At 41.9% G+C, this 25,932-nt stretch overlaps 1 protein-coding gene across 1 annotated transcript in view; it reads left to right on the plus strand.

The window, feature by feature from the left end:
• The window catches only part of SPTBN5 (spectrin beta, non-erythrocytic 5), a gene marked incomplete at its 5' end in the record, with an annotated part of 97,770 nt that overhangs the window by 49,434 nt on the left and 22,404 nt on the right, over positions 1 to 25,932 (plus strand). Inside the window, 13 exons of the mRNA XM_084270534.1 lie at positions 6,662 to 6,766; positions 7,641 to 7,826; positions 10,495 to 10,650; positions 11,287 to 11,478; positions 12,109 to 12,204; positions 14,830 to 14,948; positions 16,244 to 16,358; positions 17,909 to 18,022; positions 20,035 to 20,156; positions 20,802 to 20,964; positions 22,762 to 22,950; positions 23,888 to 23,965; positions 25,368 to 25,540. Of these exons, the coding sequence (XP_084126660.1) occupies positions 6,662 to 6,766; positions 7,641 to 7,826; positions 10,495 to 10,650; positions 11,287 to 11,478; positions 12,109 to 12,204; positions 14,830 to 14,948; positions 16,244 to 16,358; positions 17,909 to 18,022; positions 20,035 to 20,156; positions 20,802 to 20,964; positions 22,762 to 22,950; positions 23,888 to 23,965; positions 25,368 to 25,540 (1,808 nt within the window). The remainder of the gene's footprint in view (positions 1 to 6,661; positions 6,767 to 7,640; positions 7,827 to 10,494; positions 10,651 to 11,286; positions 11,479 to 12,108; positions 12,205 to 14,829; positions 14,949 to 16,243; positions 16,359 to 17,908; positions 18,023 to 20,034; positions 20,157 to 20,801; positions 20,965 to 22,761; positions 22,951 to 23,887; positions 23,966 to 25,367; positions 25,541 to 25,932) is intronic.

A 25,932-nucleotide genomic window follows, 5' to 3' on the forward strand; every position in this document is an offset into this window, starting at 1 on the left:
CTGTCAACATCGCGTCCTTTGGACCTGGGAGGAGAGTGGTGAAGATTTCCATTCCTTTTTAGGAACATTTGGAAGCAAAAGTTTCAAGTTGTGTTAATCAAGCCATGTGGATTTCTTTCTGTACACTTCCTGCCACGTTGTTCCCACTCCCTAGAGATGACTTGTGCGACAACCGGAAGGCTACTTCTGTTCTGCTGTCACTGAGGCTGCAGCTACAGCTTGATCCATCCTAAATGAAGCTGAGCACTGATCTGATGGAGCGCTCAAGGAGTGTTTCATTTTACCCCTTAGAGTACAATTGTCAACGTGACATGCTCAACGCTGTGCACGTGCTTAGGGATTTTGCATAACTGAGCAGTAGCACTCAGCACTTTGGAGGTTCAGAGACTTCAGAGCCAAGAACCGGTTTTCTTCTCTGCTAGTCAGTTTGAAACTGGGACAAATCCTAGTGTAGTTTTTCTTACTTTTTCTTTTTTTCTGTTTCACTGTTTTTGTATTTTTTACCTGTCAGATTATACTACATTTCTAAATGGTTAATTCCTGGGTTTTGTAAGTTTTAGAAATAATATTTGTTTCCAAAACCCAAAAGAGTTAAGTGTGTAGGAAGAAATCACTTCATCCCTCCAGAAAAAGAGAGGAACCACCCTTTCCTGAGGGAAACGAAGGGAATTTTGTCTTCATAGCTTCTCAAATTTGGATATCCCAGCAAAGTTACTAGCAGTAAAACTATAGGGATTTTAAGAGGGGTTTAGTCTGCCTTCAGACACATTTTTCATATGTAAATATTTCAATGATGATGCTGTATGAGCATAGGATTCTGGTCCAACACCTTCTACTTACAGGCCAGGGCTTGAGCTTGCGAATTGTGAAGAAGGAGGGGATAGGTGGGAGGAAGGGATCACAGCAGTTAGCAGAAAACAAACACTGGCTTCTCTCTGTGTTTGTTTTCCCGTGTACAGTTCCAGTATCAGATAATTATATCCTTATACTGACGAGACAGCATGCAGTGGGAGGGGGGAAGGAAATTTTAAATACAGTTGACAGTAGAATTTCACATCTAGATTATTACATCAGAGGCCAATAATATGGCGATGTCAGTATGATAGAAAAGGTGTATGTGTGGGCTTTTTTGTAAACAACTTTAGTGTGTTTTATTCCATTTATGGTTACAGTATTATACCTTGTTATAACTTTTACTGAAATGAAGCATAGCACAGTATACTGTGAATCATATATTATCATGGTATTAAGCATATTTATTTACTTTGCTAAAACAAATTTAAATGTTTTTTTTTTCCTTATCAATTATTTGTATTTACTTTTACCAGAAAGGAGTAAAATCAAACCTTGGTGTTATCTAACTGAGAAGAGAGTTTGGACTTGATTGCATGTTTTAAGTGAAAGAGTTTAAAACTGGGAGTAGTTCTGGCTCTTAGTACACACTTAGAGCTGAAAGATTTTCAGCGGAGTTCCAGCAATCTCAGCGGCAAGCCCCAGGGTAGGCAGTGAGGAGCAAAATCTGTGGAGCCTGTTATACTATGAGGAGCAGAAGCAGAAGGGAACAGATTGGCACAAGTACTTAAAATACTTTTTCTTCTAGAGAAATAAAAATTGCATTTCTTGGAAGACAGATTTCTTTTGGGGCTGTGTCAACTTCCAGTGCGTGTAAATATGAAGTTGTGACATACAGAGAGTGTAGTTGTCCTAATGACTAAAATGTTTCATTCGATATTTCTCCAAAAGCTAGAGCTGGCCCATGCTGTCAAATGAAGGTGTGTATAATACTAGTTTGTTTTAAATGAACTTTTTCTTTTTTAATTGGACTTTGCATTTAGTTCTGCATTAGCTTGTATGCAAGAGGTCTTATGTGGCCAAATCTATGCAAGGAGCTCAGAAAGAGTGAAAAACTTCCAGTTAAGTAGGGTTAAAACCTCAGTCTGTGCTTTGCATTAATGACTTGGCTGTTTGTTACGTGCTCCGCTTCAAATCTCAGGAATGGTCAAGTCGGTTCTGTGGTTTTAAATGTCTTTGCAAATCTTCACTTAAAAGAGTCCATTATATATATAATGGTCAAGTGTGGTGCTTTTTGTGGCTGAGCATTAAATTCCTGGTGATGGGCCGTGATTCATAGCAGAAACAAACTTGAAAGAAAGTTTATACCTGCTGTGTACTGTGGGAGACTGTGGTAGGTTACCAGAGGAGAGGTATGTGGCGTTTTGTATTCGAAATCAACGCATCTCATTCAAAGCAGGAGTTTGGGGACCTGTCTAAAAATATGCCAGAAAGTGATGTAATTGGCCATAGGCCAGCACTGTGGCCTGGGAGCCAGTTTCCATTCTGCTTTCAGATTAGTATAACAAATGCTTGAATGTAAAAAACGTTGTGGTTCTGACTCTAGCAACTGCTGTCATAAGGTTTCTGTTTAGAAGACAAATAGCTCTTCAAGTAGCACTGTCAGTGCTACTGGGGCTGCTTTCTTCCAAGCGTGTTGCCATCACATCTCCTGCAAGGTACACAGCCAGTTGTCTTTTGCACCAGTTCTCATTTTGTGCACCAGCTTTCTCTCTCAGTATTAAAACCTGGGCTCCCAAGAGCATTTGCATGGCCTTCTACTTGAAGGACCTGGTCCAAAGTTTGCAGAAGTCAGAACTTTCTCCCACTGCTCTAACAGCTGATGGAATGGAGCTTCGAATGTTTAGTGTTGTTTGTGTTAGTGATGGTCAATAGGAGCAAGGCGCTGAGCATTCCAGTGGCAGCTGCATATGACTCACCATACCACACCCCTGCTCTCAGACCTCTCTGCTCTCTTTTTCCAAAGTAACCATCTTTTTCAAGAGACATCCTTTGCCTTTTTCTTCCACCACAGATATATGAGCAGGAAAACTAACAGCTGACCATTTCTTCATTAATGTTTCATTTCATATCTTAATTTCTTATTAATGTTCATAAATATCTCAAGTGTGGGAAACAGGGGGAAATGGCCAGCCCCTTTTCTATGGTCTGTGGAGACAGGACAAGGGGCAATGGCTGCACCAACATGTGGAAGAACTTTTACACAGTGAGGGTGAGGGAGCCCTGGGACAAGCTGCCCAGGGGGATGTGGAGTCTCCTTCTCTGGAGAGATTCAAGACCAATCTGGACGCCTCCCTGTGCGACCTGTCCTAGGGAGCTGCTTTGGCAGGGGGGTTGGACCCGATGATCTCTGGAGGTCCCTTCCAATCCCTACAATTTGGTGGTTCAAGTATGACAATTTGAGGTTGCACTGCTAACAGTTACTAAATAAAGGTCCTGGGCTGGTATGTGGAAAATTATTGGAATTTTCTGTTTCCTCCGGTAAATCTTTTTTTGCCAAAAATGGTAGCTAAGCCACAAAATATGACAAAGAAGCTACCATGCTTTCAAGGCAGTATTCAAAACATCGAAATAGAGATGTAGTGTTGACTGTATGTTTGGGCACCATGAAGAGAAGTGAGTTAGGTGCTGCCAGTAACTTTTTCTTTCAGCCTTCGCAACAGCAGTGTAAATGTGGTTGTTAATTATAAGTGGTTTAATAAAGCATTACAGTAGATAGACCTGGAGCCTACATGTGTGGAGATCTCCCTCCACAAGACCAAACCAAATCCAAAAATACTCTAAAAAAAAATAAAAAATCTGTCATAATTTCATAGACTTGATGAGTAGGTTAGGTCAAAGGATTAATGTTTGATTGACAGCATATCTGCCTTCTGGTGGGAGTTATATTTAACAGAGGTGTAATAGAGGCATTAACATATTTCTTCAGGCATCCTTGTGGTTTATGGGCTACACTTATTAAAAACTTAGGCTTGTTGTACAGCGGCCTACCCCTCTTCTTGACAGTGATTACTGTGTTGGGGTTTCTTCACCTTTCTTCTGATTCTTGTTTTTCTTGTGCATGTTTATGTTCTTTACCATCCCTCTTCTGAAACCATTAGCAGCTTTGTTGTTTCACTGATTCTATTGTTTTTTCCTGCCTCTTAATTCTTTCAAACTTTATCACTAATCTCAAGTTCTTCTTCCACCTCTGCTAATTACATTTTACGCAGGTAGAGTTACTGGTTGGAATTTCTCATCCTTATCCAAATACTTATGGTTCCATAAGCTCACAAAATGGATTACACAGTGCTATGTCCCAGCCAATAAATGCAGTCCCTTGTAGCAGCCTGAACTCCAAAAATCTGTCCCGTCATTTTCACTCATATGTGAACCTTGTCCATGGGTAACTTTTGCTCATGTCCCATCAGAGCCTCTGAGTAGGATTTTTTTCCTTCTGTTGTCTCATCATTGAATAAAGAGTAAAAAAAGAGTATTCTTTTCCAGTGGAAAAGAATAAATTCCTACTGGCCTGCAGGAAAGCTTGTTGTTGTTGATAACAGATATAATAGATATTGCCACTTACTGTATCAAGTATTAGGAACCCCATTTCAAAATAAGTGGAAATATGTGATGAGAGCCAACAAAGCTAGAAAGGATAGACGGTGAAATAGCAATGTGATGTGTATGCTTAGTTTTCAGCTGTTGCTTATAATCCTGCGGCTTTCCCTAAATACTAATGGAGTTGATTATGAGTTTGTCATTTATTATTCTGAATGTTAATTAATGTAAGCTAATATATTCAGTGTGCTGATCTAACGGATAATGTAGCCAGTCCCATGCTCCGAATTGGCTGTCCCTGTGTGGAGCCCGGAGTTGGACTTGATGATCCTTATGGGTCCCTTCCAATTCAGGATATTCTGTGAGTCTGTGTGTGGTGGTTTGGCCCTGGATAGAGACCAAATGCCCACTGAGCCACTTAACTCTCTCCCCTTTTCAGACGAAAAAGGGAGAGAATATATATTGGGAGGCTTAGGACTCAAGATAAGGACAGAGGGATCACTCTGCAATTAGTGTCATGGGCAAAGCAGACTCAACACAGAATAAAAGAAAGAAAACTAATTTATTACTACTACAACTACACACCCAGTGAACCAGAGTCGGGTAATGAGAAGCATGGCCAGGTCTTAAAGCACCTTCCCCCCACCCCTCCCTCCTTAGCAGACTTAAACTTCATCACGATTTTACTCCCTTCTTCCCCCCTCCAACATGGCGTGGGGAGGGGTGGGTAGTGGGGAGTGGGGTTCTAGTCAATTCCTCATAGGCTGCTTTCCTCCTCCAGATCTTAACAGTTGTACGTCCCCGCCTCCACCCCTCCCTTCTTCGCAGACTTTACTTTAATCATAAATTCACTCCCTTCTTCCCCCCGTCATTGTGGCACAGGGAATGGGGGGTTTCAGTCTGTTCCTCCTGAGTGTCTTCTGTCTTAGCTGGTGGGGGGGGGGGGAGGGGGGCATTCCACCCACCCACACACCCTTCCCCTGCAGCGCCGTGGGGTCCCACCCACAGGCGACAGTCCTCCACGAACTTCTCCAGTGTGAGTCCTCTTTATTGGGACATCATCTCCTCACCACTTGCCTCAGCCCGGCTCCCTTCCATGGGGCGCTGACCTTCGGGCCCAGACTGCTCTGGCCTGGTACCCCCCGAGTCACAAGCCCCCTGGCAAACCTGCCGAGGCGTGGATCAATCTCTTCACAGGCTGTAGATGTCTCTGTTCCCCCTCCTTATCCATGGGCTGTGAGGGGACACCTGCTTCTCCATGGTCTTCTCCAGGAGCTGCAGGGGAGTCTCTCTCCCCCACACCCGGAGTGCCTCATTCTTCCCCCCGCCACTGTCCTTCAGGCCCAGCCTTGGTGTCCGCACAGATCGTTGCATCTTCTCACTCCCCTCTCTGGTGGTGAAATGCCGCTGCCTGCAGGTTTTTTCTCCTGTATGTGATTCCCAGAGGCGCTGTGACCATCGCCGGTTGGCTCGGCCCTGGTCAGCAGCAACTCTGGCCTTGAATGGGCCCATGTTTACAGGCTGGGGCCTTCAGAGAGCTTCCAGCTGCTGCTTGCAGAAGCTGTCACAGCAGCACAGCTACGCAAGACAGCGACACTATGATTCTAGTCTGTGAAATGGAGAGAACCCAGAGGAGTGCAATAAGAATAATTGGAGTCAGAAGACACGGCCTTTGTGGAATGATTGATTAGATCAGGGTAGTTTTAGCCTAGAGGAGACAGAAATCCTGACATGCAAAAAGCCAACAAACATGTACAATGGTGAAGCAAATGTAAAAGGAATTATCTCTTAAGTGTGATGAAAGGGGAAGTATGTAATGAGTTGAAGTATTAGCAATGCCTTTTCAGGACTGATATTTGGAAAATCTTGCTAATGGTTAAACTAAAGAAGCACTGGAATAAATGCCTAGGGAGGCTGTGAAGTCTCTGCTATTGGAATTCTTCTGAGAAGGAACCTTACAGATATCTGTCAGACATGACACTGTTGATCTTGCTTGGGATTACAAGAATTCACTGCCATCCTCATGACTTAGAGATTGCAATAAGCAGTGATAGACCACTTTCCTTACCTGCACCTGTTAATGCTTCTCCTTCTTGCTCAAGACCATGGAGCTCTACTATTTAATTTCCAATTTCAGTTGCCTCCTGTTCCTTGTTTTCTCCACAAATGTATTCTCAACTGCAGAGTTAATAACTCTTCACACATTTATGAATCAGGTTTATATGATAGTTAATCAACTGAGAAAAACAGTAACTTTTTTTTTTTATAGATCTATTTGAAAAGCAGTGATCTTGGAAGCTCTGTAGATGAAGTAGAACACCTGATAAGGAAACACGAGGCTTTTGAGAAGCTTCTGGCATCACAGGATGAAAAGGTACAAAAATCAACAACAAATATTCTACCAACCCGTGAGCTAGAATGATTCTTTTTTTTTTTTTTAATACAGCAGCACATCAAATTGCTGGTGTGCAACACCTGATATGCTTGAATCAAAGAGAAAATGGGGAAGCCTGGGTTATCTTTCAGTAGACAGGAACTATTTAAAGTGGGACATATTGTGTGTTACGGATATCAAAAGTTTCTGCTTTTTTCATTAAAAAAATCAGTGGCTTTTAAAGCAGGTAAAATATAGCAGGTCAGAGGGGATGACTTGTCTAATTATTTAAATACGCATTTGGTATGCAATGTCTGCACCTATTTGGCTAGCCTCTTTGCACCTTTGGAACAGATGCTGAATTGCTTACCAGCATGTAAAGGAATCTGCCTGGCTGGTGGACACTGTTGGAACTGATCCAGGCTTAGGGCTAGTCTCAAACCCAGGGCTGTGCCTGGGTTCCCCAGACAGAATGAGCTCGCAGAACCTGTGCCAGCTGCCTGCCAGACTGATTGCTCATGTTGAGAGCTACCTTCTAACACCTGGTTTCCACAAAGCAATAAAAACTGAGCACTCAGGGTTGTCAGGCTTGTTCCATGATTCCTGACACTGGATGATCAGTGGCATACAGACTCCTGGAGCTACAGATTTAATTCCTTTAAGTAGCCAAGATGCACTAGAGACTAATGACAAGAATGTCATAGATGTAACATAGTGCAGGGGGGAAAGGGGGAATGCTGGTTAACATGTCCCTGCTATGCTTCATTCATTCCAGAAATAAAGGACCATCTCTTAGGTGCAGAAGAGTCTGGTTTTTGTTTCTTTTACACCACTTAAAAGCATAAAAGTAATTTCAGGTTTGTTGCCTCCTCAGATGATGTCTCTTCAAGAACAAGCAAGCAGAATAGAAAAGGTTGGTGGACTGGAAGGTCTAAAAATCCAACAAAAACTGAATGCCATTCATGAGCGGAAGCGGCAGATCAAGGATCTATCCCAGAGCAGGAGGGAGAAGCTGCAGACTGCCCTTCTTCTGGCACTTTTCTACCAGAACTTGGAAGAGGTAAGAGGGTTTTAGATTGGGGTGGGTGCAGAAGGCAGAAGAGCTGCCTGCCTCCTTTGGATGAAGTGCTTAGTCTTGCCAGAGATTAGGTGGGGTGATAATCTACTCCACTATGGCAACTTCGGCCACACTCACACAAACGGTGAGTTAAGCTGTGAAATAAATGAGGTCATTGCTTACTCTTACTTAGGAGAACAAGACCTATAGCTCAGATCCCACTTCTTAGGAAAAACCTTCCTCCTGCAATCATCTTAAGTAATTTCCATCAATGAAACAGGATTTTTTGTGTCAGCAGAAAATAACAGTTACTGTCACCATTACTACTCTACTGGTTACTCTCTAAAAGTAAATTACACAGAGACCTACACACATTAGTACAAAGACAACACAGTCTGTGATTACTGAAGAGACGGTGGAGAGCTCAACATAATATGGTCTGCTTAGAAGCCTAGCAGCTGCAGCTGGTACCCTTTGCAGGTCATGGGGCTTTGTTTTATCTGCACAAAACCTGCAGTGCAGGTCACATGCAGCTTACAGAACAGGAAACACTCTCCTAGTTTAGTAATAGGCTGCTTTTCTAGCCCCAAAGTAGTGAGACAGACTTACAGACTCTCCTGTTGTGAAGAAGCCTGTACCTTGGTCATAATATGGAAGGCAGATAAGCAGGTTGCTACTTAAAAATACGTATATTTGAGTTATTGCAGAGGGAAGATAGTGAAGTTAAAAGTTTTGATTTCTAATGCTGGCTCAGAGTTTTAATGCTGACTCTCCTTTCCTTTTCACTCCCTGTACAAGAAAAAAGAAAACTTTCACTACTTTATCTCAGAGGACTGAAAGAAAGAATTAGTTTTTATCTCTAGATACCTGGCATAGTCACAGGTGCATCCCTTTATATGCTTAAATATTTAGTGTTACTAAAAGTCAGATTATTTACAAAAAATTTGTGCTCTGGAGTGTAAAGTACCTGATATTTTGAAAATGCAGATTTCTAAATTGATGGTGCCCACCTTTTTTGAGTCCCATGTGCCTACACTGAGCATAACACTGGTCTCCCTGTTGTCTTCAATAAAGTGAAAATGCCTGTCTGGACAACTGTTAAGTCTCTGCATAGAAAGATGCTGGGACAACAGATCAGCCTTGCTTCATACCTCAGTGTGGATATGGGGCCAGGAGAAGGATCGCGCACTCGCTAGGGCCCTCTTAAGTCAGCCTTAAAATAAACCAAGCCACTAAGAGTGTAGATGTGATTTTTTTTTGTTGTTGTTTTAAATGGCTTTATTCAGTCTGTGATTTACCCACTGCTTATTGATAAGGAATAGAAGAGAAATCACCCTTTAAGTGGCTATATACAGGGAATTGGTTTGTTTCCCATCCTAACCATATGGAGGAGCCGTTCAACTGAGAAGCCAGTAAAGCGATGTTGAAGCGTTAATGTGTGGTTGGGTAGTGGGAGAAGGCTTTAGATTGTGAGGAGGGTGTCAGAAATGAAAACAGCAGATGACAGTGTGCTGTCCTGGGCAACCTTGACATAAGGCTCCAGTTTGAGTCTGGAACTGTGCTTTGGAGAGAACAGTTTCTGAAGAACGTGCTGCTAGTGAAAGCTATTTCTGTTATTGTTTATAGAATTTCGACAGCTGAAACAACACTTCAAATCATTAATTAACTGACGAAATCCTCCAGTTGTCAAGTCTTGGGTGCATGTAGCACAGTTTCACAAGGACAGCCAAGATGCTTTGAAACTGAGAAGGCTGTCTTAAATTTGCTGCGTAGTCATTTTCTCGTGTTGTCAAAACATTAGGTTACTTCAGTGGGCTGAGGACAACAGGATCAGTTACGAGGTGTGTCATGTGTGCTGCTCTCAGTGTTTTGATGGACAGAAAATATTTCCTTCAACCCTGTAAGGTCTTATGTTTAGCAGACTTTACAGAAAATTGTGGAAAACTCACTATCTTCTTGTCCATTTTATTCTCTGTACATGTAAATCCCCTAAAAAGGCATGTCCAAAGAGAAACACACAACTCTGTGTTAGCCCTCATGGTTCATCTGTTTGTCTGAATCAGATGTTCCTGACTAGATCACTTTGAATTTTATGAAGTGTAGAAACAAATTGAGTTGTATTTGCTTCCAAATAGTCTGGCTGGTCCTCGGCTTTTTCAGTGAGGCTTTATTTGCTTTGCATTTCCCATTTATGTCTCTCAACATTGCTGAGATCTGGAAATTATAGTGCAGTCTTCTAGGAGAGGCACAGAATTCTTAAGAATCTTAACCCAGCTTACAGGTAGGTCATTTATAGAGATAGGAGATGAAACTCAGAGCCCTAAAGCCAAAACTCAGCTGTCATAATCTCATTTTAAGTATGTCTCAGTCACGGCTGCATATCTGCTCAAGGATTTTTCTATATCCAATCTAGAAGATTATCTGTGTTATGTCTTAAGTTTGGGGTGTTCAAGGAATTTTTCCTTATCCTTGTGGCTAGATAACAATACTTTTTTGTTCATACTTGGTTTTATTTTCTATCAAATAAAATAGTTCAGAAACTAGAGAGCCACCCAAGCTGTCTGCTCCCAGCTCAATCCACCTAGCCCAGGGGTAGAAATGTCCATAGGCCAATGGGATGTCTTAGGAGGGGGCAGGACAGCACACAGTGCTGACACTAACTCTGATGCAGGCGGAAGACTGGATCAGTGAGCGTATGCAGAAGCTAGAGGATCCTTCCATACAAGACCCTAGCAATCTGCAGGACAAAATGAAGCTGCTGCAGAAGCATCAGGTCTTTGAGGCAGAGATTCTGGCAAATGAAGAAATCATCACAGCTGTTAATAAGGTAACTCTCTCTCTCTGCTAATGTTTTTACAGATTATTGCTGGTTACCCAAAGAAGGTCAGATAGGTGAAATGAAAAGGGAGGGTAGCTTGTTCACCACTTCTATATCAATTACCCTACTTAACATGACAAGAACCCACTTGCTATGCCATGGAAGTGTAAAGCTGTTAGTTTACAACAGAGATTTGTTAATCGCTCTATCCAGGGAACTTCCATACTTCCTTATTGTCCAAATAGGAAGATACAACTGGCTTCTTCATTACCTGGGGTGTGATTACTCCTGCAGAAGGTAAATAGGATTTCATGCCCAATTTGTGAACACTCTTGTTGAAACTGGGTGAATCACACAGCCAAAGAGCACAATCATCTATAATACCTCTCTTGGTGCTTCCGCTCCACGAATGTCATCCTTGGCAGGGAAATATTCAAATCCTAGTGTTCTTGATTCCCTCCTGATGTAAAAGCTTTCCAGCTGAACAGTATCATTTGCATGGTAAGAGTTTATATTAGGAAACTTATTGTGCAGCCCAGGGTAGGACAAGTGAGGGAGTCCTCCTGGAAAGGTCATGTAGTGCAGTAATCACATTAAAAAGTAGTAGCAACCTTCAATGTCTGATTTCTTCTTCTGACTACGAAGAAAGGAGAAGCCCTGGTATCAAAAGGTCACCCAAAATCAGGAGAGATCCGTCGCCGAATCCGCATGCTTCAGGATCTTTGGGAGAAGCTGAAAAGAGCTGTTGCTGCTCGTGGAAAGATGCTGGAGGACAGCCGGGACTTCCTGGAATTTCTCCAGAAGGTGGATCAGGTGGAAGCCTGGATCAGGGAGAAGGTAAATGGATTCTAGTGTTTAATCCAATCAGCACAGTAGAGACTTGCTATTTAGCAGTGACCTTCTGATAAATGTGTCATCTTCTGGGATGTTTTCTCAGTGGCTTTTGCCTGGAAGGATCATGACATGTTTTGCAAACAACATGGAAGGAAAGATTCAACAAATTCTAAAAATTTTCTGTAGTTTCCTGGCCAGAGTCAGTTGGACCATATCAGCATGAGTTCTCATGTAAAATGTGTTCATACAGAGATTGTGAATATTGGTGGTCATCCCACATGTGTCTAGCGAAACACAGAAATTAAAGCAGACTAGAATGGAGGAGACTTGAAGCATTTGCCAACTGGCACTCACTCTCATTGTGTATGAGATCTGAAAGTTTCTCTTTGGAAGAGTGAAGTGTCACTTGATCCACTGTTTTCATTCAGAGGTTGCTTCCATAGTCAGTAATAGGTTGGAGATGGAGTTGGAACTAAGTCTCATAATTATCTAAAGATCAGAACAGGGTACTTCAGAAGCTGTAGGTCAGTGATTCACAGAACTTATTGCATCAACATAACATAATCACTGGGACGTGCTGTGATTTTGTACTCTTAGCCTGAATGTTTGCCTCTCTATTGCTTGTTTCCCCAGGAAGTCATGATAAATGTAGGTGATGTGGGAAATGACTATGAACACTGCCTGCAGCTCATGAAAAAGCTGAATGAGTTCCGTGGAGCAACATCAGGGGTAAGTGATGTTTTTCATGCACAAATGTGTGGCTGGAAGCAGCAGTTAACTTTTCAGCCCAATCCAGGTAGCAAATAGAGTTCCAGTACCTGCAGGAGGTGAAGGGAGTAAGAAGCATTACTGCTTTATAAACCATTAAAAAAAGATAGTTTTTTCCCTCATTGTGCCTTCTGCTTTGATGTCTAAACTGAGCTGTTGAGTGCTCATGACACAACCTAAAATTTTAGATTGCTTTACATGACCTAAAGCTGGCTACCTGGGCCTGAATTTTAATAGGTTTCCAGTGTGGTTCATTTCCACCCAAAAAAATGGATTAAAAGTGTTTGTTTCAGCCATGTTTTTTTGAACCTGAAAGTTGATACAGACCTTCCATTAGCAAGCCCATAAAAAAAAAAAATTGAGCACTATTCCATTTCCCTTCTTTATTTCCCCCTTCCCCTCTCTTGAAGAACAGTCAAGTTTCTCATATTTCTTCATCCAAAATAAGCACATATATCTGGGGGCCTTTGCATGTGTGTTTACTCTTGAATCCCAATGTTACTAATCAGATGTTGAACATAACAGAGTGATGGTTTACACTTTGGAGAGCAGCCGTGTGACAAGACAGCTGCACAGTTCGCCTGTCTGTGCTGAGATCTCTCACCCTCTTTTGTGGTGCTGAGTCACGCCGGCTGCCGCTGTGAGATGTGCTAACCTGGGCATCAGACTTTGGGAATGCTGGGGGACAGGCCTGGCCAGAAAAAGGACCTCCTTATGATATGCTTCTGCTCTCCACCATAAGAGCTGTGAGGCCATACATCCCAGGGAATGCATTTGCAGCAGCCTCTTGTTCTCTCTGGTTCTGTGAACTGCTGCAGATGTGGACTAGCAGGTCTGAGTGTCACAAAGGAGAGATTACTTTGCTGATTTGCTAGTGTGGAAGCTGTGGGGAAGGTCTAGGAATCTGTGAGTGAGATTTACTCTGAGGTTCTCTCCTAATATTTGTTTCCCTCTTGTTGCTAATCTCTGTTAAGGCAGCTCCTCTCTTCTGTTTGTTTGTGTTGCCTAATAGCAGGAGACAATCCTTTCCTATACAAAGTAATAGCATAGATATGCCTGACACCTGAGAGAAAGCCCTGAGCTCCCCTGTCCAGAGCCCAGCAGAATTTCCTGTGACAGTGCATTCATACTGGAATTGGATAGAGAGCCAAAACACTCAGCTTCAGTGCCGGAGAGTTATCAGAGACATTCATTGGTCCCTCAGTCCTCACCACTGAACTGTGAGTAAGGGATGGCTTCACGGCTTTGCTACAGGTTGTACCAGCTAAAGGAAGGATGTTGAAAGAGGCAGAAACAACCCAGTATCCCAGTCAGTATGAGATTCTGGATAGGAAAGTCCTTCCATTAACTAAGGCAGATTTTATGTGCTGCAGGAAACTCTTGGCCTTAGATACTATCAGCTTATAGGCACTGTTCCTGTGTCACTCTGAACATGACTCCTGCAGAACAAGGCCGGTACAGTTATACCCTCATAACTGCCGCAGTTACACAGTACTTCATGGGGTGATACAAACAGAAGCAGGCTGGTCCTGGCACACCGTGTGCCTCCATCCAGTCTAGGTCTCCCCACTAGACAAATCTGAGATGAGGGTAGAGAGCAATCATCTTACATTGAAGTCCTGCTGCTGCTTCCTAGGAGAAAAGACTGTGGGGTTTCTGAATACTTGGCTGTCTACTGGTTTCTCTTGTTTACTTTATGGTTGCGTGTAATAGTAAAGCACATATGGAAAGCATGCACATACTTATGGGTGTAGCATAAATAAAATACAAATGGAGTCAATAATTCTTTTAACAGCGTGCTGGCATCCTGCAGCTGTGCTTCTACTACACCAGTGATTAATGTTGCCCTGCTAAGCCTGTGATTTACTGGTCTTAGAAAAATAGAGAATGTTTTTGAATCTTGGAGCTGTGTTCGATGCTGGCCATCCATCATGCTCTAAAAGAACAGCTATTCCACTATAGTCCAGTTTATACATCCAATGTGCAAATATTATCCTTTCTATGGTATGCACACAGAAACCAAGTTTCCTCAAAGACTTAGAATTCCTGTCAAAATGCAGCTGTGTTACTTTAGAAGAAAACACAGTGGCACGTGTTGTCTGGGTTTCTCAAGGCTGCACAGATTTTAGGCCTGTTGAAGGCACTTCTGGACAAAAACCTGTTTAGAAAAACCGTGAGCAGGCCTAGGAGAGACACAAGTCACTTCACTAGCTGTTTGGTGGGGGAACAATCTGCCATGCAGCAGCTGTTCCGCAGCAGCAATCTATGTAACCAGCAACTGCACCTATGTTCTGCAACAAATGAGGCCCTGCTAGAATGCCTGACTTAGGAATGAAGCTCTGAGGCTCCTCATCTAGACCAAGATCATTGTATCTACAGTCTTCAGTGTTCTTTCTTGCCTTTACTGTCTTTTCATCAGGGACTAGTAACACCAGCAGTTGTAGTAGAGCAAACCCCATCTGTCTGAAATGTTTGGTAGGGAGGTAAAACTCTTCCTTGTGATGCTATTATTTTTTGACACCTCAGTGGAAAACTCTAATCACAGGCATTTCACACACATACCTTTGTTCCTTTCTCACTTTACAGGAGACCACAGTGGATGATGCTCACATCAGGGCTATCAATGCCCTGGCCATGAAACTGGAGAGACAGAACAAGGAAGAAACAAAGACAATCTATGAGCGCCGGAAGCATCTCAATGAGAAGTAAGTCTGCTTTTAAAGAAGCAGAAACAAAAAGGGAAGTCTTGGGCTAGGACAAATGGCAAATTGTGACACATATATTTTCCTTTTAACATCATGACTATCAAATATCAGACAGTGGAGTTCCTTCTCAAGGCTCTCAAAGGTGTTATAGAGAAGGATTTCTAAGCCAGCAGGGACAAAGCCACGTTTCTATTCTTGGTGACAAATACGCACTTTACTCACCAAATGCACAAAGCTAAAACATTTCCATCTGTTTGCATAGTTATCCTGGTGAAGGGCATATTGCTTTCGCTACTTCACAGCCCACCAGAGAAGAACCAAAAGGAAGAAGGTAGAGATTGTGACGTTACTGAGAGCTTAAGGAAGCTGGATCAGTACTTTCTAGGTTTCAACCCCCCGCGCCATCCTGAAAACTTGGAATAAATAAAACCGTAGTCTTGCCAGACTGATGTTTCTGCAGAGAAGGACCTGGGGGTCCTTGTGGGTGACAGATTGGCCATGAGCCAGCAGTGTGCCCTGGGGACTAAGAGAGCCAACGGGATCCTGGGGGGCATCAGGAGGAGTGTGGCCAGTAGGTTGAAGGAGGTGATCCTCCCCCTCTACTATGCCCTGGTCAGGACCCACCTGGAATATTGTGTCCAGTTCTGGGCTCCCTGGTATAAAAAAGACAGGGATCTCCTGGAGAGAGTCCAGAGGAGGCTATGAAGATGATTAAGAGCCTGGAGCATCTCCCCTGTTAGGAAAGGCTGAGTGAGCTGGGACTGTTTAGCCTGGGGAAAAGAAGACTAAGGGGGGGGGGGGACCTTATTAATGTTGATAAATATCTGAAGTGTGGGATGCGGGGGGAAATGGCCAGCCCCTTTTCAGTGTCTGTGGGGACAGGACAAGGGGCAATGGCTGCAAGTTGGAGCACAGGAAGTTCTGCACCAACATGGGGAAGAACTTTTACCCAGGGAGGGTGAGGGAGCCCTGGGACAGGCTGCCCAGGGGGGCTGTGGAGTCTCTTTCTTTGGAGATTCCAGACCCATCTGGACACCTCCCTGTGCGACCTGTCTAGGGAGCTGCTTTGGCAGGGGGGTTGGACCCGATGATGTCTGGAGGTCCCTTCCAACCCCTACGATTCTGTGATTCTGTGATTTATCTCTATGATGTGTCCCTATTGTGGAGAATTAGGGATCGATACATAAGGGAATTCAGAAACCCTGCCTTTCTACTTAGAACTGAGCCTCAAGTAACTTGGTTGTGGAAATCCTCCCCTCTGAAATACACCTCTAAAATATTCTTTTCAATAAAAGGTGGAACGGTTTCCATGGTAACCTGAATGCGTACAGGAGGAAGTTAGAGGGAGCCCTAGAGATTCATGCCTTAATTAGAGAAATTGATGACATCACAGAAAGGATTACTGAGAAGGTGAGTGCTCATATTTTGATTAATTGAAATAGGAAAATACTGTATTTTGACAACAGCAATAAACACAGGCATGAAAATGACCAGAGAGACACTGAGTATCCAGCAGTGACTGCTGGTGGTTATTGTGTATCTAGTTTGTAGGAAGTCTGAAATGTCATTAAATACTTTGCAGGTTATCGGTTCTAAGGCATTCACTGTTAAAAAGAAACATTTGAAATGTATTGTGAGAAATTACAGGTTAGAGGCTGCAATACAAGGGTGTGCTGTCTTTACCTAATGAGAGGTTGCAGAGAAGATGAAGCTGGATTCTTCTTTGAGGTTTATAGCAAAACAGTGACAGTCAGTGGGTGCAAGATACAGCAGGAAAATGTCCAATTAGGTGAAAAGTTCATGAGAGAATTAAAACACTGGAACACGTTACCCTGTACAGAGTGGGAATTATCTGTCCTTGGGAATGTTCAGTTCTCAACTAGATCATACCCTGAGCAATCTGATCTAAGGTAGCCTTGCTTTGGGCAGGGATTGGAGTAGGTGATGTTCAGAGGTGCCTTCCAACCTAAATTATTCTGTGATTCTATGATTAACAGTCTCTAATCAAAAAGTATTGTCTATTAAAGGACTTTTAGTGTTAGGTGACTAGTTCCTGTATTTTTAAAGTAGTCATCCACAGAGTTATGTTCTAGAGCTTAGTGTGTTTGACCTATTTTAGATGTCCTCTTAAGGAAGATAATAATGTTCCAGCAATGAGTCCTCTTTTCCACTACTTGTAAGGAGTATTAGACATCTAATTAAGCTTTAGACATCTAATTAAGCTGCAGCATCTTTGCATTTGTAGAAATGTCCGTGTTGTCTAGTGAATCCTTCCACAGGAAAGGAACACTGCAAGATGCAGTAAGTAGGATGCGAAGCTAAGAAGCTAAGGGGCTGGTGTCTATTGTTTGCTGTGTTACTGAGGTGGATGTGCATGTTAGATGAGCTACCAAAGAGCTTTTTCTGAATTACATCCCTAGCTTGAATTATAGCAAGTTCTAGCGTTCCAAATCCAAAGCTAGTTCATTCAGTTCTAGCTTGCATATCTCTCCCTGCTGTGCAATGTAGGCATCTTAAACATGCAACATTGAAAAGTTGTCTAAAAGTCTTATTCATTCCAAAAATGAAGCTGAAATTACCTATCCTGTATTATAATTTTTGTTACTACTTAAGGTTACAAGCCTGTTGGTTTGAAATCTTTATTAAAACGTTTACACATGTATTTCTTTGTTGTATGGGATTTAATTTCTGGTATGATTCTGAAGGTCAAGTTTATTTTCCATATTTTCATAAAACACACTGGAAAACTTCTGTTCCATAATTTAATAGGAAACATTTGGCTGCTTTGGTATATGTGGGGAAGATCTGCAGACAAGATGCCCTGCTGATATTTTGAGACACTAAGTATGTTCAGGTGGCAATACAAAGAAGTGAAAAAGGAGACTATTCAACAGAATTAAGATATGATTCTTTTGCTTTTTGTCATCTTTCCTGTTTGCACGTTGTCTTGCCCCCTGCAGAGTGTACTGATACAAGCACTGGATTATGGTAAAGATGTGGAAAGTGTGGAAAACCTGATTCGAAGGCATGAAGAGATGGAGAGAGAAATCAGTGTTATTAAGTCCAAAATGGAGGTAAGAAGTGGGGAAGTAGAGAGAATACTGTAAAAAAAGTTCATTTTTGCTGCTTTGTGCAAAGATCAACGTGATTCTTCAGATTCATCGGTATGAATTGCACTGCAGTGCAAATGCAGCACGGATTTCTTCTCAGTAAAGTACTGTGCTGCTTAACCCTACTTAAGCATATCAAAAGCTGTTATTGTCACACTAAATCTAAGAGAAGTCCCTTTGAAGCACATTAGCTGATTCTCTCACCCTCACCTACAAGACAGATTAGACTCTTCTGTGTCTTTTGAAACGTGTAGAATCCAAATTTTACTCTCCCTCTCTCCCCCAGTTTCTGTACTGACTTGAACAAAAATCACGACTCTAGTTCTGTTTAGACCTAGAATGCAAAGCCCACATTGCATGTGGTTCTGTGACACAGATATCAAACCCAGAAATCTTGAGGTAGAATTGCCTGCCTGATGAGCTCTGACTTCTGTAAAATAGCCAGTTTGCACTGTTCGGGACTAATATTGATCAATAGGGTCTGAACTTCCATTTTCTTGCATAGCTTTAATAAAAAGAAATGTTTTCAGCTGAACCACGGTAGTTGAAATCCTCTGAGAACCACTCACAGTTTTCGCTGTTGGCTGCTGTTAACCATTTTCATATGGAAAATATTTTTGCAGACTTTTTCTGCACTTTTTCTTCCCAATAGTATGTGCATGGTGACAGTGTGTGATACCTTCCCACACTGTGACTTTGTTACCTAATTCTCATATGAAACGTGGGTGATTACTAGTCAGCATTCCATAGATAGCGTTAGCAAGGCTGTATGGGGGAGTGCTGCATGGAAACAGAAAGATGAGCAAGGTTTGGGTTGGGTTTTTTATGCTACCACAAATACCATATAAGAAGTATAATATCTTGAATTTGCTTGTGGATTGGGGTCCCAATACCAGAAGGATGTGGAACTGTTGGAGAGGATTCAGAGGAGCCACGAAGATGATCAGAGCGCTGGAGCAGCTCCCCTATAAAGAGAGGCTGAAGGAGCTGGGCTTGTTCAGCCTGGAGAAGAGAAGGCTGCGGGGGGACCTCATTGCAGCCTTCCAGTACCTGAAGGGAGCAGAGAAACAGGAGGGGAATCAACTTTTTCAAAGGGCAGACAATATCAGGACAAGGGGGGATGGACTGAAGCTAAAGGAGGGAAGGTTTAAATTAGATATTAGAGGGAACTTTTTTACAGAGAGAGTGGTGAGGGGCTGGAACAGGCTGCCCAGAGAAGTGGCAGATGCCACATCCCAGGTTCAAGGCCAGGTTGGATGGGTCCCTGGGCAACCCTGTGTAGCTCCAGGCCTGGAGGTTGGTGGCCCTGCCTGTGACAGGGGGTTGGAACTGTGTGATCCTTGGGGTCCCTTCCAGCACAGCCCATTCTATGATTCTATGAAAACCAGACTGGCATAGTCTCCTTTCTGCATAATTAAAATTCTTAACACCAATTGGAATTGGAGTTTTACAAGAAAGACACTGCCTTTAAACTTGGGTTGGTGAGTGTTCAGTACTGTTTATCAGGTTAAGGAAAACTGCATCATCACAGCTGAAAGTAGTGCTTTGATGCTGCTTTCAGCTGAAATGGAAATAACTTTTGAGTCTTCTGCTGGAAAGGTAAATCTGGTTGCCTCTGTGTAATGCCAGGTTTCCATTTACTTTGTTACCTGTATTTGTTAGATTAAGCTAATAGAGGTTACAATTAGCACTTCATTTTCCTGTATGTTTCTCACTACTCTGCAAAACTGCCTCCTTAACTGTAAACTAACATTAGTGCAAGTGAAGCAACACAGAAATCTTTTTCTTCACATAGATGATAACTTGCAAACACAATTTGTGTGTATAGCAAGTCCCTTCGTGTATTTGTTATTGTAATTTAAGTAGCCGCTTTTGAGAACAGGGATCTTAAAATGAACTCATTTTCCTGAAAGGCAAACTCAGGAATGGATATAAACATTTGGCATAAATTCACCCCACTATAAATCTCTTCCCAGCCATTGGAATTGGAATCTTTCCGCCTTTCCACAAGGAATCCATCCATAAATGACAAACTGACTATGAAGCAACAGGAGATGAAAAACAACTGGCTTCGACTCCAAGGACAGGCCAAGCAAAGGTAAAGACTTTTAGTGGTCTGAATATCTCACAGCAGGAGTAAAGCTACTCCTCGGGATCTCAATTAGAGTTGCCATGGGCCTTTTAAAAGTGTTTGAGGATGCTTTACAAATCTTATACAGGCAGCTAAGAGACCTGCATTGGAACAAGTGTGACTCAAAAGTTCCATTGATGTGACCCTGGGAAAACTAATACAATGAGTTAGTGGCTTATCCCACTAAACAATGTCAGTAAAATGCCTCCAGACTCTTAGATTAAACCCATCAAAAAACCTTTGTGAAAGACTTTTTTTTTTTGATGGTTCTAGAAGATGATTACTTTTTTCTTGAATCTTTCTAAACCAAGAAAGGCTTAGGAGGGGTGAGCTATAATCATTACTGGAAGCCACAGCTATAAAGGCTTTTGTATCTTTCTTGCCCTAATCATCTGATGTGGAAAATAAGGTAAGCATGTTTTCTCCAAGGCAGTGTACATCTTCTGCGATTGTGATTTAATGTGAGGACTGATAGGAGCTGTAAAGGAACACTCAGAGTCTTGAATCCTCTTCATTTGACTTCTCATAACTTGCTGCCTTCTGCAAATGGGGAGGGTGAGGCAACTAGATAATTTTGGTTTGGATAACACTGAACTGCACATTTTGTGGCAGGAAGGAGAAGCTGGCAGCCTCGTATCAGCTGCAGAAGTTTAACCTGGAGATGAAGGAGATGCTAGACTGGACCCAAAACATCAGAGGCTTAATGGAAGCAGGGGGACTTCCTAAAAGCACAAATGAAGCAGAAAGCATGATCGAGGAGCATCAGGAGAGAAAGGCAAGTATCATCACTGCTTCCAGTTAAACATGCTGGGAATCCATGGGAATTAACTGCTGCAGACACAGTAGAATTTTACTGCGTGCATCTGTCAATGGCATGGTGAAAAGATTGTTTTCAGTAACAGGCCAGGTATTGAAGTCACCTATGTATTGACAGAACCCCATCTCATGGGCGGTTCAGCAGCTTGTGTCTGTGCAAAAAGTCTCAGAAAGCCCCAGGAGCTGTCACCTGTACTGCTGTCCAACTCTGTGGGTAAAAGCTGGTTCTGTATCTCTTTATTTGCATTGACTGCCCATCACTTTATTTGCGTTGCCATAAAGCTAATTCTAGCTTTGGATTAAATTTTGTCAACTAAACTCCATTTCCCTGTGAGGAAAAAAAACCCCAGCAGTTTGGCTCAGGGTAGTAAATTACCATTGGGTGGTACTACATAATTCAGTTCTGAAGCACTTCATATCCCAGTACTAATCACCATGCAATTTTTGGGTGGCTAATAAGATTTTTGGTGGATTTTTCTAAAAAGAGTGATATTGCTAATTAAGCTTAGGAAAAAGTTAATATTTTACTTTTTCCCAAGCATCATAGATATCTTTCAGCTGTTATGTTACCTTTACTTTGCAGTACTGCAACTTTTTCTAAAAACCATGTTCCCAGAATGCTTTGTGGGTCCTGTTGTGAGCCCACATAGTCTGTAGATTCTGAGTCGTTTTCTAGACTTAAATTTAGTATGAAGACCTTTCAGAGTCTTTTATTTTAACAGTGGTCTCATGTCACAGACTTAATGGTTTTGCTCATAATCTTTTGTCACAAACCACTGACATAGATTACTACAAATTTAGATAGTTGCAAGCCCTAAGTCTTTAATATCTAATGCTAATAAAAGAACCCAAATGTGTCAGAGGAGATAGTGACACAGAAAGGGAGGAATCCAGGTGATATGTTGTGTATTGGGTTGACGAAAATTATAGACAGGACAAGAAAAACACGAGTTTTTTCTCATTCAGGTTAGTGACTCAAACCAAAGCCCTTAGGACAGACTAGAGCTGAACACAAGGCACTAATCTGAATTAAAGACAAATAGAATGCCTATTTTACAGCTGTGTTATCTATCATTGGGCAACACTACACCCAGAAAAAGCCCTAAACTCAGAGGTTTTTGTTTTAGTCATGTACATGCCATAGTTTTTAAGGTGGTTTATGAGTTAATGTGTTTTATCACTTCAGCATGTGGTTATTTTCCATTTAAAATTGTTTACATGAGGAATTCCACACCCAGTTTGCAGGGGCCATAGTTGCTTGTAATGCTTTGACATTCAGGATTCAGTATATTCCTCAGGCCAGGTGAAAAAAGTTAAATTTATTTCATTCTAACACCACAAACAGAAGTAAAATGGTACCTTTAACAGAATAATCTGATGCCAGCTGTTAGAGGAAAACTTCTAGCCACTGTGTCTCATAAGAACCACCTTTATGTACAAAGGCTGAGGGGGGCATGGTATTATGAGTGTTCAGAACTATGTTTATTTACATCTAAGCATTTTCTAATTGGTTTCTAATTTAATCCAGTTCTGATCTGTAGGACACCAGTTGTTCCTAGAGCAATAAAGTTATTTATTGTCCACATTTATTTTCTCTTAGGCAGTTCTGTGCTCTTTCAGTAACATGGTTCAAAGATGAATGATTTTCCATACAAATATTACTATTGGAAAGTTGTAGTCCATATTCTTCCCCTTAAGGCTTCTATTCTGAATAACTGGCATTCCATAAACCCTTGACGTGAACCTTTTATTTTAGGAGGAGATTGAAGCACGCGTGGAAAGATTCAACTCTCTCAGTACCTATGGTCAAGAACTTGCCAATTCCGGTCACTACGCAACCCCTGAGATTCACCAGTCTCTCTCCAGGCTACAGAAAGCCTGGTCTGAACTGATCCAAGCGTGGCAGGAGCAGTATACAAAATTGCTTCAGGCACAAGATTTACAGGTGAGTAGAAAGACATACAGACAACAGAGAATGCACATGCTGCTGACAGCTTTCCTCAGCATAAAGAGCAAATTTCTAAGATGGTAAAATGACAGATATGCTAACAATATCCAGTGTTTAATGGATTTTTCACCAGTTTCCAGAAGGCTTGCTGAGGGCCAAGCACGTTCAGTGGTGACAGGACTTTCAGAAATTATACCTTTACAAATATGTACCCTTACAAAGAAATTTCTGTGGAATATGTACACTAAATGTTTTTCAAAGGCTATAAAACTTAGCAAAATCTGGTCAAACTCTCAGGCAGCTGGCAAAAGGTGCATACTTAAAATGGAAAAAACCTGAAAAGTTTCGCATGGACAAAGTACTGTATTTTTCCCTAGCTTTTTGTCTAAGAAAAAATCTGTTTGGGCTCCAAAATACCTCCCTGTAACAGTCATCTCACAAAATTCCTGCTCAAATGGCTTGTTGGCAAAATTTAGAAATAATTTAAACTGAGATTTTACAACAGGGAATGTCAAGTACCTTAAATAATAGCTGGTGCTACTGGTCCCATCTAAAAAGTTTCATCTATATGAGAACTTCAGCTACATGGTAAGGGCTCCTTTCATGCTTCTTTATGTATTACATTCTACTTGTTTCAGGGCATGTTACTGTCCTTTTTACTGTTTAGTTACCTTACACAGTGTGCTCTACACTATTAGCAAACATGCTACAGCTACTTGTATTACATCCCATGTCTTAGACAAAAAGAAGTAATCATATTATAAATGACAATACTTTTGCACGTGGGATTTGTGGCATCTAATGCTTATTACCACCAAGTGCTATGCAGTTCATTTTTTGAATAGTCTTGGAATTTTGTGGTTTTGCAGGTCAGTCAGGTTTTCCTCTATTTTACACCATGTTTTATGACCACTTTTTTTTTTCCCCTGTACAGAAATTCTATGGCTATGTGGAACAGACTGAGAGCTGGCTCAGCAGCAAAGAGGCTTTCCTAGCTAACGAGGACTTAGGGGTAGGTTCTTCAAGACATTACAGTTTTCTCTAATGTTGATCTAGAGGAAAGGGACCTGATGATGATGCACTCCGAACCTTCCAGCGGTCTTTCTCCTGAAGTTACTGCTCCATCTTGTTGACAGTTTAGGATCAGATTTCTTTCCTTGATACTTTACACCGGATAGGATCCTCAGCCCCAAGAGCAAAGAAACAATACAGCCACTCTGATTATGGTAGGAAAATCAGACTGCATCTCTCTACGTGGTCATACCTGACCAAAATACATTTGCTAGCAGTGTGTAAGTCGTTGTTGCTGTGACTGCTGGCATACCCAGTGAAGCTTTAAATTACCCACCTCAGGTACCAGTAGCTGCAATAACTGAAACTGCAGACTAATGTTGGTTTGCAAAAGCTATACAGGATATATATTCTGATTCTTAGCTTGCCCTGCACCTTGTGTATGTAATGCTCCCAAATTTCTCTGCTGGAACTACAATTACACCTCAGAGTTCAGTGTAGAATTAATTGGTACAAACGGTATGAGAAACTTATAACACTAGTGGTTGGTATCCATCCCTGTAATTTTCAGCCTGGAGGGATGTATTTACAGTCCCTCTGTTGAAGCATATGAAACAGAAGGAGCCACACATTTTCCAATCAATATTTAGCTCAGCAATGTACAGAAAATGCTCTGTGAGAACATTCCCTTCCTGTGACTTGTGTAAGCACCCAGAAGTTTAGATCTTTTTTCTGATCTATCTGATGAGAGCTTTATTGCCTTCTTTAGAATAGTGGGAAAGCAGAGTTTATTGCAGTAACAATATTTTTACACCGCCAATTCTAAAATTAAAAGTGCAGAGGGGTGCTGAAAAGAGAACTGTGAATCATTAACCTTGGGATTCACAAATGTTACAGGAATTCAACTTCTGTGTTTCTCTCCAGGTCAAAGTCAGACTCTAGTCCTCAAATTGAAATCTGGGTTTGACCTCTTCCAAATTCCACTGGTTGAAACCAAGGCACTAATTTAAATCTCTTTCTGTGACATACTTGTTTACTTGACTCCGATGGTAGCTCAGTATCGTACAGTTGCTTCCAAAATAGTATCTGTCTTAATATTGATTTACAGCGAGGAGCTAATGCATTATCTCTGGAGAAGTGATCCAGTCTCTGCAGCAAAACAATGAGAAGCTAAGCACCCAGCAGTTAGTTCAGTTTTGACCCTGAAATAATGGCCTCAGGCCATGCATAGAACACTATTTAGGCTCCAAGTCTCAAATTCAATGCCAGTAAATTTCAAAGAATAATAAATTTTCTCAAGAGCTTGCAAATGTGGGGTAAATGCCATTTAGCTTCTGGATTATCAGTGTTGTGGATGGAAAAACTCTGACTGAAAACAGCTTCTTTTGTTGAATTCTATCCAGGACTCAGTGTCTAGTGTGGAGAGCCTGCAGCGGAAACACACACAGTTTGAAAAAGCACTGGAAGCTCAGATGGAGAAGATTGCTGAGATGGCTTCATTTGCTCAGCAGCTAACGCAGAACAAGCATTATGACTCAGACAACATCAACACCAGATGCCAGGCTGTTCTGAGGAGGTGAAGTCCAAACCTTCCAATGTCCCTTTCTTTTGCAATGACGCTCTCCCCATGGGATTAATACCTTTAATGATTTAAGAGAACCATAAACTGGTTTGCATTTCCTTAACCTTGCACTTTGCACTGTGGTCTTGCCAAATTTGCCTGAGTCTAGTCAATACTTCATTAGGAGGTTTCCAAAATGCAGTTAAATGGAGGGGGGAGCAGGATTCAACAAAAGGCAGTTTTCTTGTAGTTCTGTATCCTGGCATGGCCTTAGGGACAGTGCTGCAAACAAGAGACAGAGGCTTTCTGTGCCATTAAATAGTTCATTATCATTAAATACCATGGAGAAAGGTTACTTGGTACGCACCTGTTTTTTCACTGCTCCAAGGTTGATCTTAAAGCCCTGC

This window comes from Gallinula chloropus, assembly GCF_964237585.1.
Source record: "Gallinula chloropus genome assembly, chromosome: 14".
Taxonomy (NCBI): domain Eukaryota; kingdom Metazoa; phylum Chordata; class Aves; order Gruiformes; family Rallidae; genus Gallinula; species Gallinula chloropus.